Source organism: Pangasianodon hypophthalmus, chromosome 3 (genome assembly GCF_027358585.1).
Source record: "Pangasianodon hypophthalmus isolate fPanHyp1 chromosome 3, fPanHyp1.pri, whole genome shotgun sequence".
NCBI classification, from domain to species: Eukaryota; Metazoa; Chordata; class Actinopteri; order Siluriformes; family Pangasiidae; genus Pangasianodon; species Pangasianodon hypophthalmus.
In genome coordinates this window covers 6,995,899-7,018,635 of record NC_069712.1, presented here as the reverse complement: position 1 = coordinate 7,018,635, position 22,737 = coordinate 6,995,899, and the positions used below count along the sequence as shown (strand labels likewise).

The 22,737-nt window shown below is 36.7% G+C and overlaps 2 protein-coding genes across 3 annotated transcripts in view; one reads left to right on the top strand and one right to left on the bottom strand.

Moving 5' to 3' along the window:
* Positions 1-2,829, top strand: part of pkd2 (polycystic kidney disease 2) — a 15,747-nt gene extending 12,918 nt beyond the window's left edge. For both annotated transcript variants that reach the window (XM_026932741.3, XM_026932732.3), the window contains exon 15: positions 327-2,829. In XM_026932741.3, the coding sequence (XP_026788542.3) occupies positions 327-554 (228 nt within the window). In that variant the 3' untranslated portion in view covers positions 555-2,829. The remainder of the gene's footprint in view (positions 1-326) is intronic.
* Positions 2,590-22,737, bottom strand: abcg2d (ATP-binding cassette, sub-family G (WHITE), member 2d). Its single transcript, XM_053232815.1, has 17 exons — positions 21,958-22,737; positions 20,585-20,708; positions 17,836-18,055; positions 16,482-16,541; positions 15,869-15,983; positions 14,547-14,699; positions 14,007-14,164; positions 12,917-13,068; positions 12,289-12,390; positions 10,943-11,193; positions 9,126-9,208; positions 7,162-7,251; positions 6,920-7,044; positions 6,659-6,813; positions 6,273-6,362; positions 5,158-5,243; positions 2,590-4,297 (listed from the first exon to the last, which is right to left on the bottom strand). The coding sequence occupies exons 3-17, from the start codon at positions 18,036-18,038 to the stop codon at positions 4,150-4,152; spliced, it is 1,971 nt and encodes a 656-aa protein (XP_053088790.1). The 5' UTR covers positions 18,039-18,055; positions 20,585-20,708; positions 21,958-22,737; the 3' UTR covers positions 2,590-4,149.

Here is a 22,737-nt window from a genome sequence, read left to right as displayed (position 1 = left end):
CAGTCAAAAGAAAAATACTGTAGAGAAAGGTTTTATTAACACTCTTTGGTGTATATATGAATAACATCTATAGCTGAGCTCTGATACAATGATAATAATGTTGTAATATTGCAGTGTAGTGCAGATGTCAAAACTGGTTCTATGGTTGGAGTTTATGCTTAAAATAAAGCCTTGTATTAATTACATTTCCCAGATTAATTTAGAGATTTTTGTTTAGAATTTTTGCTATTTATATCCAGATTTTCTTATGTGCATATTCATGAAAACACCTCATTTTTGAATTTTCACTCCTTTGTATTCTCTCTCTCTCTCTCTCTCTCTCTCAGGATGAAAGGATGGGAAGGGATACGGAGGCTCACAGGGAGCAGATGGAGCGGCTGGTGCGAGAGGAGCTTGAGCGCTGGGAGTCGGACGACGCCATCTCTCAGGTCAGCCATCAGCAGGCTACTCCTGTTGGTCCAGGGGCTCAGCCCCGCCCACGCAGCACCCGTCCCTCCTCCTCACTGTCCACTGAGGGCCCAGACACCGGAGGGAATGGAGGTGGACACGTGTAAGACCTCTTGTACTGCTCTCATCGCCTTATGAAGTATTCCAACACTAAGTGATCACCTTATGTCAGTATTTTCCTTTGTTTTATGCAGTTTATTCACAGTGCACTATCTATATAATGGTACATCGATTATTAAGCAGGAGTGTATTCTGAACATTATGAACATTAATTAAGGTACAGTGGCACAAACTTTAATCAGCTTTAGACCAGGTACTAAGCAAAATAGGTCTAGGTTTATGCATAAAAGTCATTTATGACAAAATGATGCAAGGTATAGGACTTTTTCTATGCACACATATATAGTAATTTACTTATTATTTTAATGAGGTCATTGTAAAATGAAGGCATCACATGAAATTATTTAATAATACTTAATTTTCTGTGCCAATTACATTTGCATGAGATTTTTTTTTAATAACCTAAAATATTTCGTATTCAAATGCATTTGAATATGTATGAGACTGTAGGTCCATACTGCCACAGACAGAACGAAAATTAGCATCAGAGATACACTGTAAATTGATATCACATTGTTGCTTTCTTAAACATAGAAAATCACAAGCACACAGTATCATCACTTAATCATGAACTTTAATGTTTGGGATTTCTTTTTATTCCTTTACATACAGTAATGCTTGCTGTGTTTGCAAAATGTTGCTAGTATTTAGCTCAATTTTACATTTCCATTGCCACTAAGAATACAAGTGAAAATGTGCCATCTTAACTCTTAACTCATCTTCACACATTTTTTATGTAACTCCTTCATGCATGGTGTCCACATACATGGACAGTTCAGTAACTTAAAACTGACTTTTAGCTCAAATGAAAATGCAAATCTGGGTAATCAGAATAATAAAAAAAGATTTTGAATAGGATTTGTAATTATTTATGGATGAAACTCCAACAGAGACCAAATGGCTTTCTATTCACTATATATCCTCATTCCATACGGTATAACATAATGGCATTGTAGTGCACTATAAGCCCAATGGAACACCATTTGAAAAGCCAGTAAGTGCCTTTTGGAAATACAGTATTTAAATGTAATATGCTTGTTTTCATATTTAATTAGAAATTTGATACTTCGGCTAATTACAAATATATATATGAAAAAATGTCGTAAATGGAATACATTTTTTCCGAACCCTTTTCCTGCGCAAAGTTAATTTAGCCAAAACATTTAGAGAACACATGATGATCGTCATACATTAAGGTTTCTGTTTTGTTTCTATAAATATAAATATCGAACTGTATTCAAACAGTTAAAAAAAGATGAAAGATTTTATATACACTTTTATCATTTAGTTACTAATTTGAGTGAAGGTATCATACAATGAAAGTCCCTCTTTTACAATATCAGTAGTTTTTATTATATACGGATTCATAAATCACACAGAATATTTTGTATTTGTATTTAAAGCACATTTTCTCAGTACGAAGCTTTATTTAATTCGACCATGTCAGTTATTAAAACATAGATTTTTGTCACACATTTGTAGTTGCTTTCAGTTAATATAGTTGCACGAGCAGCATGCATTGTCATGTAAATTTATACCAGGTGATGTATTCCTTATTAATGTCTTTTTTTTTTTTTTTTTTTTTTTTTTTTTTTTATACCTTTTGTAACTTGAAACAAACTTCGACTCGGAGTGCATCTGCTTTCATGGGAAGCTTATTGTGTGCTGGTTTGACTCGTATAGCTGAAGTTGCAAAGTTTTTCGCTGATATTAGTTTTGCCTCACCAGAAATTCAGCACAGAAATTTAATTTCCTTGACTCGGGCTGAGCAATCTGATGATATAACGTCAGTAATGAGACGACAATACACTGTTCTTGGTACTGTATTGTTAGTACTTATAATACTGAACTCCTATGTTACTATTTTTGTATCAATTTCTTTATCTTTACCAATACCTCTATTTTAATTTTGTGTGTGTGTGTGTGTGTGTGAGTGTGTCAATACTTTTGTTTTGCTGGCAAACCTTAATCTCAAGATGCACATTTTTGACACACCTTTTTTCCCCACACTGCTTTTGGATATTTTTTTTTTTTTTTGCATTTTATATATCCTTTATTAAGGCTGATATTCAGTATGATTCAGTATGGCGCTATATTTTTCTATTTGCCAACGTATATGTATAATGTGAGCACATTCCAGTGAGAGCAGAACTTTTATCAGCAAACAGCTCTGGAGATTTGGCTCTGTATTTCTGAATGTTTTAATCAATACTGTTTTAATATCTGCAGTGTTTGAGAATAAACTATTTGGACATTTTCACAGTTCTGGGTGTTTTTCCACAGAGACAGAAAACCGCCTGTGTTGCACTGAACCATGACACTGGATAGTGAGATAGAAGGTACAATCTACAGTATCCAGGTTATACCCATGATCAACAAGGGTCAACGATCACCTCAACAGATTTGACTGGTGCAGCTAAGGCACAGTGTCGAACAGGTTTAGGCAGCTATTCTTGATGGATTTTGTGTAAAAATGTGTGTCTGTGTGAGGCTGATCTCCGGTGTGACTGATGTGTAGTGAGGGATTAGTCCACATTAAAACAGATTAGTCTGCTTTGAAGTGCAGGATTAAATTGGTTCGGTTTGGACTGTGCTCTCACGTTTACAAATCCCATATACAGTATTTGTGTCAGGAGAATATAGAGTTTTGTTGAAATCATAAATTTGTGTAAAACATAAAATAATGAAGCTATGTGATATTTCATGTAAGGGCGGCTCATTGGCACTGCTCCAGACTCGATCCTGAGCTTGAGCAGAGTTTAATACTGTTAATTAGTTTTGAATCTATTTACATTAGTTTTGTATGCCAGTATTGCCACGTTAATGAAAGCATTAATGACTGCATCAGTGTGAATCAAAAACAATAATAATAGTTAATATTAATTTTCTGTTTATATCTAGAAGGTCTGAACTTAAAGAGAGATGCAGCAGGGGTTGTTATTGACTGGAATTCAGAGAACTTTATCATACCGTATTAAAAGTGGACTTGTTCCATATGAAGTAAAACTCACTCCTTTCAGAAACATCGAGGAACACAAAATCAGGAAGAAAACACAAATCTGAAGTTCGGCCAGACATTTTGTGTGCAAGTTGAGTGATGCTTTATTTATCGTATATGGGTTTATAAAATAGAATTGCGAACATTAATTACAACATTTAAAAAGAAGATACAATGTATAAAACCTGATCACTTTCACTATTTACAATTACGTTCATTGGACTAAAATCAAAAACCTTATTTATAATCTACACTGAAAAAGCATAACTCTAAATACTTTGTGTCATTCCTTAGAAATAAAGGCTGAGAATTTAGCTGCCCAGTGTATTGCTTAGACAACTGGCCTCAAGGTATTATTTATGTGAAGTTACATCATTTAGAATAAATATCTGTTTAAATCCTTCATCATTACAAGCAACTTTTGACAATTTGACCAAATGCAGATCCTTCCAAGCTGTTGGCCTCCACATGGGATCTCTCACTGTTGTAGTTACACACCTTGAAATCTTCGAAGTCCGGCTGAAAAGAAAAGAATGTGGCTACTCTTCAGGAAAGACAAGTCAAAGGAACAGGCGTCTCAGCACTCAGGAGTACTTGCGCATGAACCTGAGCTTGATGTAGGCGATGATAAGGAATATGATGGTCATGATTATCAGGGCCATGTGGTTCTGCCATAATCCCCATGTAGAGTAGTCGATTCCTTGGGCCTGGAGATGTTGCTCACCTGTGCAGCTGTGAGCACAAAATGAAACTGTTTTTCATGTTCATAATATTGCTTACATTTTCAAGAAAGGCTATATTAAAAATATACATAACATTGAAGCAATACAAGTGTTCAAAAATGGACTGGAATCAAGCTTAAATATGAAGAAGATTCCATGCCAGATTAAAAACTAATCACGTAAGGGGAAAAACATGAAATGCAACACGCAGACGGTATTGCTTTTCAGTTCTGTCATGCTGAAAAACAAAACCTTATGCTGCATGATTATGTCTCACATTAAGTGAAAAACAAGCAGAAAGGGTTGTTTTTTTAAAGAATTAAACACTGAATGCGAGTCAGAAGTGAATGTAATTCCCAGTTGCTTTGCATTTCAGTTTAATCGGTGCGTCACAGTTGTGCTACACTGAAACACAATCACTGTCCAGTCACAGCCAGACACAGGCGTATGGCTGTAATCAGAGAAGGGGTGAAGTGTGTTTTCCCAGAATTTATTACTAAAACATGAGAAAATTATTAATATGACTAAAAATATTTTCTCCTGGGATGTAGGAGTTCCAGTGTTGTGCTCTGCTTGGAACATGAAGCACAAAAGGGACCTCAAGACCTACAATCTGATCACATGACCTCATGACCTACTATCTGATCACAAATTTATATTCATCTGGGTGCACAAACTATTGAAACTGTAACATAAGGTAGTGCTACTAGTGGATGTGAATAATATTTGTCTGTCTGGCAAATCTCAGCCAGTGGGTGGTGCTACATTCATATTTTAAAGGCTATAACGGCACTCAGTCACATGGAAACTGACTTTAAGTACTGTGTAAGTGTGCTGTGTGTTCAAAGTGTGTGTATGTAGTTTACATACGTGATTCCCTGAGTGTTGTTGGATATTAGTTCATCAGAGAGATTCTCACAGAAATTCAGTCCCACAAACTCATTGATCTCCAAAGCCTGTTGAAACACACCAACCACGTCTTAATGCAAAGCTCCAACACTTCTGTCTTTGAATGTATATTTTGAAAGAATTGATTTTTCAATCAAAAACAAACGATTCTGTGAACTTTTTTAAGATCCAGTGACTATATGTTGCTCCAGTGTGTCACGGTCAGAGTTGATGAAAGTACCCTAATTCTTTGTGCAATAAAAATGCAATTTTTTTACTGAACACATTAAAAATTGTTTCTGAACAAGTCTTCTGGTAGAAGTTAAATTACAGGTTGAAGTAGTAAAATATATACCCTTACTTTTATGTAAAGTATGGAAGTAAAAGTACAAAACCAATTCACAAAAGAAAAAGAAATCTGCTTCAAATTACATTGATGGTAAATTAGTACCTCTTTCATCAAGGAACCAATAAATGTGGGAAAACATTACATAAGCTAACTAAGAACAGCTTTATTCCTAATCTCTCAAATGTTATCTAGCATGATAACTCTGATAATACAAACTAGCTGAATGCTAATAGCCACAACTGTTGTGATAAGTACAAAGTGTATGTGTCTCATTCTCACTGTCCTATCTATTAAAGTCTAGATTTTTAATTTAGATCGACTTGAAGCTGTCTAATGTTAAAAAAGTAACCTCATGACTACAAATATATGATTATAGAGAAATTTAGTGTTTGAAAATGTAGTGAGTAGGAAGTAGGATTTTGAAATTTAGTGAGTAAAAGTCAAAAGTACTCAGTAAAAGAAAAACTGAAGTTAAGCAGAAATACTTTAAAAAAAACAGACCTTTATCTGTAACCAGTAATTGTACTTTGTTACTTCTCACCTGTTTGTTTTCCTACTAGAAACCAGCACACAGAAGTGCATATACATGCAAGTGAGAAGAGCCAATCAGATTGCAGCCTTCAACATTCTGAAGCTTGTGGCCAGAAAAGTGTACAATAGATATAATTCACTCTAAATCCCGTGGGAGGAGCATCTGAAGCTGAGACTACTGTCAGTGTGAGGCAGCGAAGGTAAATGTGATTGTTACCGTGAGTCCGTAATGCGGGATGCTCAAGTACTTAAGCCAGGCGAGCCAGGCCATGACACTATCCAGATTCACCAGCAGGCCAGAAAAGATCTACAATAACCAGTTTCTTACAGTTAGACAACTGCTCTGTGCAAAAAAGCTCTTACTGAAGGAAGAGACAACTAAAAGATTTAATAAACATGCCAACTAAAAGGATGAACTAAAGCTGTTCTTCTGCAAGCGAGTAAAAAGTAGGGGTTTGATTAATTTAGCTCCGTAATACGTTTTGGATGTAAACTGTTCCATATTTCTGTATTAAAATTAAATATCAGACATACACCATTACACTTTGTAAACCCTAAAAACTACACCTCCTGCTTGTTGCTGGTTTAACATTTCTAACTTACCATCATAAAGACAAAGGTAATGGTCAGGAAGATGTTTGCGACAGCCACAACAGACTGACCAACAGAGATAGCCATGGTCATAGCTGTGGCTGTGTACGCCACTAGAATCACTGTGAACATGAATATGAAGAATGCTGCTGGTGTGAGCTTTAATCCTACACACACACACACACACACATAGTACTGCTGTGAGAAGACATTCAATAATATGGGTTCTGCATTTAAAATGTAACACTATCATGCACCAGCTTTATTTCTTACCAATCATAAAGTAGACAATACACGTGAAGACTACAGCAGGAATCGTGCGTAGAGTGATTATGTCACACAGGATCTTAGGCAGGAAGTATACAGACACTCTGTAGTAACCGCTGGTGTATTCATGTCTGAAGGAAGGGATGGAGGAATGGCAGGATTGTATCTCAGTTAGATAACTGATAACCAAAACGTGCATACACAGATACAGAAATGCACTGTGGAAGTGTGGTGAATGCTGTACGTACATGAAGAGCTTCTTCTCAGTGATGAAAAGCTCAGCAGCTGACAGTGTACTGAAACACTGATTAGTCGTAATGAAGAACAGAGCTCCAAACCTGAAAGCAAAACCTCACATAATTACACAGATATGTGTCTTATTACTGGCTCATTCATATAAGTTGGTCATGCAGTTATTTTGAACACAATACATGAAACATATGTAAAACATAAAGGGCTGGAGTCTTCACAAGGTTCATCATCATCATCAATGACAAATGATAAGGTGCTTGAACTTCATGAGCCAGGGCTTGGTGGGTCTCTTTCAGCTTATCTTACGTATAATATAAAGTTACCTGGCACAGCCTAATGTGTTCATGCATAGTTAGATCATAATGGAGATACAAAGAAAGTCTAAAATGTATGTAACATGTCTGCTCATAACTGCAGGAATTATCGTAGGTGCAGTGCACTGTGTTTTGTTGTTCCGATTTATAACACCTATCCTGGGAACACTCATACACTGACTGAAAACCGAGCTCAGGATGGAACCGGGGACCCTGGTGCTGTGAGGTGGCAATGCTATTTATCCAACATAATGCTCTCTCTCTCTCTCTCTCTCTCTTTCTCTCTCTCTCTCTGTCAGTGAGCTGTGTGCGTGGATGCTTTGTTCGTGAGCCTGATGAGGTGGTTCCAGAGTACTAGAAAGCAGACAAGTTTCAATGGATCAAAGCACCATTTACATTCTTCTTTCTTTTGTTTTCTTTTTTCCTGTTTCTGAGGTATAGTTCCATGGCATGCACTCGCCTGTGCAATCACCCTGAGTCTGCTGGATTCCTGAGTAGCATTGTCCATTGTCACTGCAACACTGGTGCTGAAAACTGGGAGATACTCCGACCACAGCAGACATGAGACAGACAGACAGACATGAGTTCACTCACACAAATAGCACAGTTATTGACCCAAATGCAGGAGCAGCAACTTCAGGCTCTCATCAAACTGCAGCAGAAACATCAAGACATGTTCACGCAAATAGTGAGCAAGCATGCCACGGATTGAGCTGCTCTGAAATGTCTCTTCTCCCTTTCCTGCAAGCCCGTCGTTAAGCTCCTTCTCCATCCCCAGAATGACAACTCAAGATGATGCTGATGTTCCTGATGGGTGAGGCCCAGTCAGCAGCATGCAGTCTGCCGCCCAAGTGCCAACTGGATTACCCGACAGTCTAGAGATCGGTGCTTCCACTCCATGGCACTGGAGGAAGGGGACCACTTCTTCACCTTCGTCCAGAGACTCTTAGAATCCAAGGAGTGGCTGAGACTGGACCCAGCCCACCATGAGAAGGTCATCGAATGGGTGATGACTTTAGGATCTGCAGTGGCTCCACAACATGAAGGATGCCAATGCATGGATCATTCATTGGTATCTGGTGTTACAGCCAGTTAAGTTCACTGTGGTTCATAGATGGGGGTGCACATGCTAGTGGCTGACTGGATTCCTGAGTAGCATTCTGTTGTCTTTGCCACACTTATGATTCCTTATAAAACCTTACAAGGTCTTAATTAGTAGCCTTTGTACTAGGTAAAAGACTGTGCATATGGTAATACGGTACTTTGTTATACGAAGAAGCTAACTGTGTTTGAATTGGCAGAATATACAATTTAATAGTCTATATATAGTATAGACAGTTGACATTTTCCCCCAATCTTGCTAAGTTCTCAATGCCACCATTATTTTTAGTAACACCATTTTTGTAACATGGTACAGTCTAACCAGGTCCTTAAGGATTGGAGTGTCAGTAGGAGATTTGGTCCCCGCTGTAGACAATTTCCCAATTTTCTCTGTACAATTTTTTATTCAGTATATTCTCCTTGTGCTTCCAGTCTACTCTGGGATCTTAGAATCTTAGACCTTCAACACCTTGGAATCACCCCTGCCTAAGGATGCCAGTGTAGTGAGTGAGGCTAATTGCAGGTGTCAGCATGACCTCACTTACCTGTTCTGTATGCCGCTCTGGTTGTCCTTCACTCCAAAGAAAATGGCGCCAACAATGAGTGCCAAGAAGGTAGTCACTGCCAACTGTAGGGTGTGCACAGAGCCAAGCCTCACTATTCAACTCACAGGAAAATCAGGCATGCCAATCATGATAGAAAGTGTGTGGAATAGGTTTGAGGTGTACTGCATGTAGTTATACTGATACGTATATATATATATATATATATATATATGTATTCTTATTAGGTGTATAAAATGAGAGTGTGAGAATAAGGCTGAGAGACCAGTAATCTCCTGCATAAGTCTGGCTGCTGGCAGGTGACTGGGTGGCACAAAAGCATTCCCAGGGTGAATGGCTAAGCTAATTGAGCAAATAGGACCAAAGAGGCATTCTTCTCTGTATGTGGAAGCCACATAGTTAGGTAATAAGCAGGCCAGCTCTTTCTAGCTTTGCTCCACCTATTCTTCCTCCCACTGGCACATATTGTATCACTTCAGGCAAGAAAGAGGCAATCCGCTTAGCTTAGTTGGCCCCATAGCTTGGAGTATTAGCCTCAATTAGCTGGGACTGATTAAGTGTTAATAATTCTTAAAGAGTGGTTTCTGTGGTGCATTTGGCAGCTAATGAGCATGTAATATCCCTGTAAGGACGAAAAGGGTATGTAGATTGGAGAAGGCAGGAAAAGAATGGGTTTAAGATGCTAGGAATGTCTTTGGTAAAAGAGAATATGCACTCCTTTTTTATTTTCAGTGGTTGATGGATAAAGTTTCCTTGTTTGGACCAAAACAGTTTAACATGTTGCTTAGAATTTAAATGAGATTGCAGTATCAGGAACTGAAGACAATTCTTAATGTTCTTATGTAACATTGTAACCCGACTTGATGAAGTGAAGTGTGACAAAGTATGGTGATCCATACTCAGAATTTGTGCTCTGCATTTAACCCATCCAAGTGCGCGCACACACACACACAGTAGTGAACACGCACACACGCCCGGAGCAGCGGGCAGCCTTTTTTTGCTGCGGCGCCCGGGGAGCAGTTGGGGGTTCGGTGCCTTGCTCAAGGGTCTCACCTCAGTCGTGATATTGAGGGTGGAAGAGAGCGCTGGTCATTCACTCCCCCCACCTACAATCCCTGCCAGATACCTGAGACTCGAACCCACGACCTTCAGGTTCACCTTCGGGTTCCAAGTCCAAGACTCTAACCATTAGGCCACGACTAATCAGGATGTTTATGAATTGATTTACAGATAAACTTCTTAATAAAAGTGCAAACATATCTATCCTTCATAATAAATGTAAACAATATCATGACTATGGAAACTTAAAAAGCCTAAAAAATCAGTACTGAAAGAAAGCATATTGGGAATGCATTGATTAATGTGATCATTTCAACTAGGTCTATTCATACAGCAACATACTGGCAATATACTAGACTCCTATTAGATTTCAATGCTTACCATCTTCTCATTCATATATCATTGTATTTGTTTTTTAACTGTCTCTTGCTTTTATGCTCCATGTATTACATTTCACAGCAAAGAGAAAAGAGAACATTATGTCCTTGTACAGTCCAGCTTTTCTATCCTTGGTTTTTTCAGGCCTAAAGGCTAGTGATTGTGCTTAAAGATGGTGGTCTAGATGCTAAACTGAAAATCAAACTTAAGTATGTATATGTACTCAGTAGCCAGACAAAAATTCTGTAACTGTAAATATTGATGCAGCTTTTGGACTGAAGTTGGCAACTCCAAATATGGCCCCAAGTGTGCAACATCAGAAACATACTTTTAGCAATTAGCCACATTATGAATGTCCAAACCTGTGCAATGGAGGTCTGAGGGTTCAGCATCAGGTTCCGGAAGGTTCTCTTCACGACCCAGTTTAGCTGGTGGAAGAAACCGCAGTTGTAGGTGATGGTGCGGGACTTGGGTTTGGTGCTGTACTCTTTGCCCCTCATGATACGCTCCAGTTCAGCCTTGGTTTCCAGAGCATAGTAGCTTTTCCCGTATTCCTCCACGAGACGCTCTTCAATGCTCTGCCTTGTGCCTCCAGGCTCTTTGAACTCTATATCTGTATTGTAATGTATCAGTAATTCAGTCCAACCCGCTAAGAGCGTCATTTTTATCCAAAAATATCTACACATGAAGTGAGAAATCAAGATGCTTCACACAGCTTCAGATGCCAATTGTTTTCAGGGGAAATTAGCCAAGGCATTCTCCAAAGTTGCTTGAAGTCACCCGATGATGAATTTGCATATTCATTGAATTGTCATGCTCATTTAGATGTGTTACATGAAGAAGGAAGATTTTCAGAAGACATTGAGGGCAGAATAGAATATAATAGAGAATGATCAGAATAAAAATGAATAGATTATAATAAAACAACGATTATAACTAGGAACAGTTGTGATCAGTGATTGTTATTGGGAATAACGGTGAGAGGTGACTGGTCACTGGGAACACTGGCTCAGGCAAGTGCAACTCAGGCAGGCTTTACAATAGCTTAAGTGTGCTTAAGCTATTGTAAAAAGTCACCAGATTTGTTGCTAGTGTTAAAAGTCACCAGATTTGTTGCTAGTGTTAAAAGTCACCAGATTTGTTGCTAGGCAAAATAAAGATGATAAAGGGGTCTAAATAGTCACCACATCTAGAGACAAAGTCACTAGATCGGCAACACTGAATGGAAAATGCAAGATGAAGAATAGTCCTCTCACTATGCCTATACATAAACAGCACTGGTGTAATGATGTTTTATAAATTCTTAGCATAAATTCAGCAAGTTACAAAATGTCAGATTGGTACAATACATTATCTTATAGTACAAAAGCTCTACATATTTGAAAATAGCGACAGTCACATGGGGTTTAACTATGGCTAGGCATGAAAAAGCCTTTCACAGTAACCAATAATCTAATTATTCAAGCATTTTGGATTAATTCTGTCTTTGAGCCCTTCCCAAGGATTCCAAAACCTGACATTAAAGCAGTAAAGTTGTAGACCACAGGCAAATTTGGCAAGGATTCAAGATGTCATGGGTTTTGTATGTGATACAAATGCATGGCTACAAATGCATGGCTATTGGTGCTGGGGGCCTAAGCAAGCTACCAGCTACCTGCAGTGGCAAGGTCACACTGGGGAAAAGCATCTGTGAAATGTAAATGAATACCTTCTGCAATCTGCAGTCTGGCCATAGTTGCAGCTACGGAGTCTCCATTAATGACATCCAGGAAGAAATCTGCTGGGTTGTTATGGGCTTCACATGTATAACCTGGAACACCATATCAAAAGCAAACATCATAAACCTGGGAGAGTCCAAGTGTGCTGTATGCAAAAGTATCATTTACTCCACACTTTTCATCATCGCTGCAAAATCATTTATTTAAATGTAGAAACAGACATAAACTAGCTGTAATATGTCAGCAGTGCTTATGTGCTGCAGTCAGAGTGTAATATTTAAAGGTGCATAGTCAAGTTAGGGTTCAAATAGTTAAAAAAAATCATTCAAGGGTCTAACCCACCTATTTAACCATTAAAGAGTTAATCTTTAAAAAAAAATTGGACTAATCTTTCTTAATGCACCTTTAAGTGCAGTTTTCTCATATTTCAGTTCAGTAAAGCTTGCAGTTTTCAGAACTGTACATAACAGAAAATGTCAAAATTTCACCATGTGAATGGTTTTCCCAAACTGCCACATAGTTATGACATTGTACCCCTTGCTAATGCTAATTGAATGACCCCATATTAGTTTATTTACTCCATGTATGTTTTGTGGGTGTGTGTATTTCCGAATGTACCAATGTTGGAGAAGTAGTCCAGTGCATCATGGGCCGGTCCGTGGTAGACTTGTCTGCCATTGACCAGCAGCGTGAGGTTGTCAAAAAGCTGGTAGATGGAGTAGCGTGGCTGGTGGATGGACATGATAATGGTACGTCCATTATTGGCCATTCTGAAAACAGGAAAACATAACACTACCCACATAACTAATAAGACAACACAATTACGTATTAATTATCCAATTTAGCAACATTACTGTGATTATTTTCCTATAACAGCATGCCCTGAATGTTTTGTTCTTCTTATACCACAGCAATTTGCCAATTTTTTCCAAATGTGACAATGTTTTTATCCAAATTACAATTGAGACAGGATAACTAAGCAGATGAGGATTAGTGGTCTTGCTCAAGGGCCCAACAATGGCACTTTGATGGTGCTAAGCTACCACTGCACTGATTTAGTTTGGATAGCTGTAACCAGATGTTCCCTCATGTTTTCTTGAAGTTAATAAGACAAAAAATGCAGCTTGTCAAGTCCTCTGTCCTGAAGACTTTTCACATGTCAGAAAATGTAAAGTTACAGTTTTACCTCTAACTGTTAGTATGATGCTCCCACCCAATTATCTGGCCATAACGATTTGGCCGTTGTCAAAGTCGCTCAAGTCTTCCTGTCTGGAACTAAGAGGCTACGAGAACCAACTGTTTTCTTACCTTATATATATATATATATATATATATATATATATATATATATATATATATATATATAAAATACCATGATATGTCCCATTGTTATTGTTATGAGATAATCAATATTATTCGCTTCATCTGTTAGTGGTCATAATGTTTTGGCTCATCAGTGTATGTTGTTACTATAGATAAGATAATGTATTGGAGCGAATGGATTAATATAAAATGTGATTTGCCTTGCAGCCTGAACTAAAGTCAGAGCTGCAGTTATAGAAAATTATTCACCTTATAATCAGAATTGAGAATTCAGTAGTGCTGTGGTACAAAGCACTAACAAATCAACCACAAAACAGAGAATGTATTCTAAAGCAGTGCTGTGTTTCTGGTCTTAGCAGTGAGGAGAAGCAGCATGGCTGCTGACCGTTTGAGCAGCAGTAGAACCGAGTTGGCGGTGCTGGCATCCAGGCCTGTGGTGGGTTCATCCAGGAACAGTACAGAGGGGTCAATGATCATCTCCATACCAATGCTGGTCCTCTTTCGTTCGCCTCCAGAGATGCCACGAATCAACTGAGTGCCCACCTGAATGACCAAATGCATGACATTATAAATCACAATGCATGCTGGGTAAGTTCTATTTGTGAAGGCAACTTGTATTGGTAATCTGCCATTCTGCAGTAAAACAATCATCTTTGCTAAACCAAGGATTAGTAGGGAATGGGATTTGTTTATCACTTAAGGAAAATATATCAGGATTATCCAGATTTTAGAAGTAATTTTTTTTAGATAATTTCAGTCTCACCCCCATGTTTAAAGAGTTCTTTAGCTTTACAAGATTGTCCTTCTTTTAGTGTATAGATAAAAAAAAATCAATTAGCCTCATTCACTCACATACTATATGTACAGTTCTGTTGAGCATGCCTACATGTGCAGTGCAGGTGTGTGTTCGTATGTGTGTAAATACCCTTCTGTCTGCCACTTTACTGAGTCCTAACTCTGAAATGAGACGATTAACTCGGGCCTCCTTTTCCTTCTGTTTTACAGAGGATGAAAGACGAAGTGCAGCCGAGAAGCGCAGATTCTCCCGCACAGTCAGAGTGCCCATCACCACATCATCCTATCCACACAAACACCAAAGTTCACATACAGTAACAGTAATGCTCATCCTCAAACTACTGCAGAAATATACCTTAGCAAGTGAAAATACCTTATATAGATAGAATATAGTCTAACTGATCTGGTATTTCTCATTACACCACAGCGTAATGAGCAATTGTTCAGAAGGTATTGACTAATTTTCTATAAGAGCAGCTCTGACAGTAGTTCTGGCTGTAGGACAAATGACAGGTTTAAATTAATGCACTTATTCTAATAAGTTATTGTTTCTATACTAACAACTTACAAAGGAAGATTTGCATTTTCACAGTAATAATTTTGCAGAGAAAAAAAAGAGAGGCTGTTGACGGAACGACTGATTCTAACTATAGATGGAACGTAAGTGATAACAGGAATTAACTTGTTTCTTAACTTGTTGTTATACATTAAACATAACTATGAACTGATAAAAAGTACAACTTGTCATTCTTATAAAATGAATACAATATTGTTAGCATTGGCAAATTGCTGTGCTATAAGAGGAATAAAACACTTTGGGGCATGCTGTTACTGGAAATGTATCAACTTCATCACACCATGCTATTGTTGATTATTTTCCTATAACAGCAAATGTTTTATTCTTGAGTTAGAAGACTGTGATAGAACAAATAGAAGATTATTTTAATATTTAATAATATTTCTTTTAATGTTTTATTCTCCTTTAATCTTACTAGCCAAGTCTCTTTTTTTCTGTGTTTATTAGCTTTTATCTTGTCTTATTGTGTTAGATAATTTTATTCTGACTTATCCCTGTAGAATTATTTATTGAGTTATTAATTCTATTCTACAGCACTTTGTTAGCCCTTGTGGTGTTTTAAATGTGCTTTATAAATAAAGTTGACTTGACTCATTAAAACTATTTCTAGATATTTTGACTAATTTCAACTAATATCATGCTGCTTATTTCAAGCATTTATTCTTAGAAAGAAGCAAAATTATCTACCTATACTTTAAGACCATTTCAATCATGAAATTAGTCATAAATGCCTAGAAATAGGCTTAATAATCTTAATTATTAATCTGTTTCATTGTAACCCCATGATGAGAAATGTTAGATAAAGTCAACAGCACTTAAGCTATTTTCTCTTAATTTCCTCTTTTTTCCAGTGAAGCCAGTGTGTTTTGTTGTACCTGTACAACGTAGCCAGAGAGACATTTGAAATTGGATGGCTGTGGAGCTCCATCGATCAGGACTTCACCAGAAAGCCCCGAGGGGTCCTTCCTTGCTGCAAGCACATCCAAAAACCTGAAAATGAAGTGAAAGAAATGATTACCACATACTGTACTATACGTATCAAATAAAACATATTTTTGAACAGTACCAACTCTGGAGTGGGAGGGAGGGGCTTTATATGCAGTCCAGTACAAAGATTTGTATAAATTTAAGAGAGCATAAAACAAATAAAGGAATGTCACTTATAGTAAGAAGACAAATGGTCAATAATGTATGTCAAAATATCAATAAATATTAAATAAATAAATTTATATATACATATATATATATATATATATATATATATATATATATATATATATATATATATATATATATTACATATAAAGGTTACATATAACCTTTTCTAATTCAAAAAACATGGGAATGCAAATGTTTGCCTTCAACTGCATCTAAATAGCCAAAGATTGTGATCATAGTTGGAATAAATAAAACTTCTAGAGAAAATTATTCGATCCCAAGCAAGCCATCTCAGCTGAACTTGAAAGAAAGATTCATACTGGTACTCACGAAGATTTGCCACTTCCTGTAGGGCCTAAAATAGCATTTAAACCAGGGTTCATAATTCCGCTGTGGAGAAACAGATCAATATCATTCACTCATTTTAAAGGAATTTGCTGTAGTACCAGCAACATGTCAAATCTGAAGTTGCATTTTTATTTTCATGGTGCCAAGTTTGTCCCTGAGGCCACTTTGTGTGACTGATTACTAATGAGAAAATTGCATTATACACTACATAGCCACAATATTGTGGACACCTGACCATCACACCCATATGTGGTTCTTCCCCAAATTGTTGCCACAATGTTTAAAGCACACAATTGTATGGAATGCATTTGTAAGCTGTAGAATTATGGCTTCATTTTACTGGAACTAAGAGGCCCAAACCTGTTCCAGCATGACAATGCCCCTGTGCAGAAACGAGGTCCATGAAGACATGGTGTGTTAAGCTTGGAGTGGAAGAACTCGAGTGTACTGCACAGAGCCCTGACCTCAACCCCACTGAACACCTTTGGGATGAACAGGAACACTGACTGCACTCCAGACCTCCTCATCCAACATCAGCGCCTGATCTCACTAATGCTCTTGTGGCTGAATGATCACAAATCCCCACAGCCACGCTCCAAAATCTAGTGGAAAGCCTTCCCAGAAGAGTGGAGGTTATTATATAGCACAATGGGGACAAACTCTGGAATGGGATGTTCAGCAAGCACATATGGGTGTGATGGTCAGGTGTCCACAAACGTTTGGCCGTATAGTGTAGTAAGCTCCAGGTTTATTAGGTAAACCTACCATATAAATCATGTTGTAGGTGTTAGAATGTGGGAGGAAACTGAAGAACCCAGAGTAAACCCATGCTGACTTGGAAGAACACTGAAAACTCCTCACAGACAGTAACCTGCGCTCAAGATTGAACCATAACGCTGTGCCATTGTGTCAGTGCTGGCGAGTCCAGGTATGAGGTAAGTGTTCCTAGAACACTACGGAGCAGCTCAACTAGCAGCGTATGTAAGCCCTAGTTCTGAAGTTGTATCCTCTTCCAGATCAAAAATGTTATCTTAATAGCTAAAAAAATGCCAGTCATACTGGAGTTGATCTAATCAGATGTGGGCAGAGTAAAGAGTCACACAGAGATGAAATCTGCTCTGACAGGTCATGCTTTTGGGCAGAACAGCAATGGCTTTTCACCTGCTCATTTAAGGTGTGGAATGACAGCACACAATTGTTTTTAAATTACTGTGTGTAGCGTAGTGAATGCTCACTCACACTTTCTATTGCAAAGTTGAACCTTGAACCTTGAACCTTGATGCATAGTCACACATAACACTCAGTCTAAATGAGATGAGCACGAGATTAGACTCACTTGAGGTCCACCAAGATGTTCTTAGTGACGCTCTTCTTCTTACAGGACCTACTCTTCATTGTCACGCTGTACTGGATGTTGTGGAAGCTCACGGTGGCTCTGTGCGGCCGTGACACCGGATCTTTGGTGATGACTCTTGACGTCCCATTCTGGCCCACGTCCTCGATCATGTGAATGTTGATATGATTCTCTCGACCCTCCATCTCATAAGGCTTTCTCTCTGCATAGATATATAATAAATATAGTGGTTAATGGATATAATACTCAAGCACGATAATAAAGACTGAGTTCCTCATTGAGTGCAAAAGTTTGCACACCCTTGACAAAATGAAAGAGACAGCAATTTACTATAACGTACAAGATATTTAGTGTTAGGTTTCATGGATGTTCCTTCATTATCACAGGTAACAAAAATGGTCAAATGGTGCATTTTAAGATAATAATAAGAGAAATAAATTATATCAGAAGTTTGTACCCCCTGATTAACTTCACAACTCCCTCCAACCTCCTCGTTTAGATCCCCTCAGTTAATTATATTTCCTGATTTCCTATTTTTCTGTTAATTTTGCCTTTGGTTTTGGATTGTTGTCATGTCACATTTCTTTCCCAGCTAACAACAAACATTATCAGAACATTAGTTAAGCTGCTTTCACACTTGGCAATTTTCCAACCACTAGCGCATCTTTTACATGTAATCCTATGGGAAGTGGCCTTTAAAAAAAAAGAAAAGAAAAAAATACCTGATGACAAATCAATTCAAAACAAAAAGAAAACGAACAAAATGGTGTTGAAAAATGATTCTTGTTAGTGAGGAGATTTCATGACATGTTGAATTGAAAATATTTCATTGCCAATATTTCAACGATGCAATATAACTAAAAATAACAACTTATCTGTTTGTCCACAAGTACATGATGTGACATCTCGCTTGAACTATTGTGTGCCACATTCAGTTTGCATAAGCAACTCAAATTAGCTGCTGAAAAAACTGATTTAAAAAAGTGTGCAAAAGTACCCTTAGGCTGTAACATGCCAGAAATGCCATTTCTACGTGTTTAAATAGGTTTGCTGTAATACTGGTTTTCTTGGTAGTGATATGATGTTACTCACGCAATGCTTCCAGTAAGAAAAAAATCAATTCGACAACATGTTAACATTGCTACAAGTAAAAAACTTTGCAGCAAAGTTGTGGGAAAATTTACAGACATAATAAGAAAATTGGACAGAGTTGAACGTTCTTAGAACCAAACATTCTGCTAGCCTAAACCTGTTAGCTGCATTTTTGATTTCTTCTTCTTTTTACTAAGATAAACTGCAAAATATAGGTACACCTGCCTGAAGAAATGCACTGAAAGCAAACTATTTGCTGTTTTATGTTCTGCTTACAATATGCTGAGGATGGAATAGCGTGTTCTGGGCTAGCTACAATAAATCAGACATAATCATAGACACAGTTGTTTTATGTGGAGTTATGTGAGAGATGAGTTGTGTAAATAAATGTGCTTCTGATGTGTAACAAATACAAGGGAAGACTCTTTTTCATCTTAGAGAAAGGCAGCTACAGAGCACATTCTCCATGCCGTGCATATTAAGATGATTCAAACAAGACTGCCATGACACCATCCAGACACGGAGTCATGGGAGTCATTATTCAACGGAAAGGGCCATTATTCAAATGTGTACCCTAATAATTTGGCTGTTTGTTGGAACTATGGCGCTTCTTATTCCTGACCTTTCCACTCGGTGAATACATTAGGTCCAAGTAGCATGTGTTTTTGAGTTACTGAGGTTTGAATTAAACTCATTCAATTCAAATGACTAGTCAAAAAGGCTAATAACTGTAAGAACTCAGTAATAAATATAACGCTGAAATAAATAAATAAATAAAATCTATTTATGAATTTATTTTATTTATGAATTTTTTTATTTATTAATATTATCTTTATTAATTAACTTTGTTTATTTAGCACCATTCATACATGTAAAATAAACAAACCATAAGTAAGAAATAATAGCAGTGACAGAAAAAAGACAAAATAAATTATATAAAATTATAATAAAAATGTGTAAAAAATAGAATAAAAGTGCAATAATTTAAGTAATATAAACACGAAGGTAAACATTAAAAGCTGAAATGAATAAATATGTTTTGAGGAATGTTTAATGGTAGCGTTCCACATCTTTGGTGTACAAAAACAAAACGCTGTTTCATCACTCTTTTTATGTTTCCTCCGTGGAACATGGAGAAGGTTCACACTAGATACTTAAGACATGATTGGGCTCATAGAATATCCTGCATTCAGAGATGTATGAAGGCACTGTATTATTAAGAGATAGTAATAACTAGTAATAATATTTCATAGCCAGTGGAGTGATGCTAAAACTAATAAAATAAATACACTTTAAAAAATCACAGACCTCACTGATATAAATGAAGACATGTCTGAATTAAAAGAGGAGAAATAAAGGTTAAAGATGAGGTAGCTCCTGAAATCATTAATGTCTTTCATAGAACTAACAAATAATAATATTTTATAAATGAGGAGGAATAAATCATGCTCACCTTCCTTCAGTGGGTCTCAAAATAATATTATTTTATAAATGAGGAGAATAAATCATGCTCACCTTCCTTCAGTGGGTCTCAAAATAATATTATTTTATAAATGAGGAGAATAAATCATGCTCACCTTCCTTCAGTGGGTCTCAAAATAATATTATTTTATAAAAGAGGAGAATAAATCATGCTCACCTTCCTTCAGTGGGTCTTGCGATGATATTTGAACACTTCAGCTAATCCCGGGTCAGTCCTGCAGGCTGTGTGAATGAACTCCGGCAGCTGTGACTCTGAAGATCAGCACTTATATAGAGATAGCCTGCAGGGGGAGGAAATAATGCAAAGCACAAACAGCATTCCACATTAAACAAGGCAAAGAGTCGACTAGATAACATCAGAGACATATCTCATCTCGTTTCTATAACACTGATTCTGAGCAGAAGTAATGATGATTGGAACAATTTGACTTCATTCTTCTATTTGGAGAGCAGCATGTTCTGTGCTTTGGACATAGTTTTCTTTTGACATAAGGTTCCATCACAGCACACTTTATAACCCTCCAGTGACCTTTTTAAAAATAATTTCAAATTATACTTTCATATAAATTGTGTAAAAATTAAATTAATTAAATAATGAAAATGTATTTAGTTATTATTATTATTATTATTATTATTATTATTATTATTATTATTATTATTATTATTATTATTATCATTATTATTTAATTTTTGATTTGCAGAAAAATATTGATGAGAGAAAAGTTATCATCAGAACCCAATTTGTAACAAATAATTTTATTTATTTATTTATTTATTTGTTTGTTTATTTATTTATTTTTCCAGAAAATGGTCAAAAATGGTTACAGTCACAGACTACATTGTTATACTCTAATTACACAAACTTTATTTCTAACCTTAACAATTTTTTATTTATTTATGACAAAAAATATTATGTGAAAGAAATTATTTTAATCCATTTTAGAGGTTAGAGTCCTTAAATTAAAGAAAGAGGAAATGGCTCCAAATACTTTCTCAATGCACTGTATGTTGTGTGTACATTATTAGTGTATATACAGGTGATATTATGGTAATATCACAAAGCTGTTATTATTAATGTGTAAACATCATGCTGCTTTATTTCCCTGCCATCTTATTAAGATGCTATTATGAAAAATAAACTATATAAAAGATAATAGAAATCTAAAGTTATCTAAAGTATAAAGTTCTAAAAAGTAAAATTACACTTCAGAATAATGATCATGCATTACTATTCTAACAGTATTATGGATTTTTTTAAAGAAGACATTAGAATAACAGTACAACTTTAATTTCTGCACCAAAAATAGATATTTTTTCTTTGGCCCATATACAGATATACAGTATACACTAATTATACAGATTTCACAAGTTAGGCTCCATGTGATAAATATTATAAAAAGACAAATTCTACAAATTATCAGTGACAAAAGGAAGTCTGAGTGTATATCAGGTTTTTCCCCCTCAAAAGTCTCAAAAATGAATCTCCACGCAACTATCTGTGCATGGTACAGAAGAAAAAGATGTACACACCTGGAGCCTGTAATGAAGAACACTCTCTTCTTCACTTATCCTGGCGTCTTCATCACAGCTGACAGTTTAAGGATGTGTTGGAATGTCAGTAGACACCTCTTGTGCGTGCGAGTGTGTGTGTTATTGGTGTGGTCCATTCTTGCTTTATGTAAACATATGACAGGTTAAAGGAGTGTAAATAAAGTGAGGAAGGAACCATGTCATCTTCATTTTCACACCTCCCACACAGGAAGCTATGAAACCGATTAAATAATCTGTCATGCTGAGTTTGGAGCTCATTAATACAAATCTGAAGCAATGTTTCACTTAATATTTCGCTCTTTTAGACACAGATGATTAATATTTCTTACACACGGAGGCTCTGGTTACTTCTGAAGTTTACATGAACATTTAATTGCTCATTACAGAGAGAAATAGATAAAGTCTGCAACGGCACACCCTGCTGGACCCAAACGGAACTGATCCACACCGGGAATAAAAAGGTGGAAGGACAAAATGCCTCTAACAAACAAGATTATAGAGACAAAGTCTGCTTACATTATGTACAATTTTTTCATTAGTTATTAAAATGTAGAAGCACATGCCACACATAGGAGCTGCTCTTTCACTGTTTAGTTGTCATTTTGTCATTTTCAGCTCTGCCTTTTATGGGGTTTTGTGTACGTCACTAAATGTACATCAGCTGTGCCGTCATCACACTCGGTAAGTTACAGCAGACTAGCATTTAATAAAACGGACGCACATTTATGAAGAAAATCAGTGTTACCAAAACTTTATATG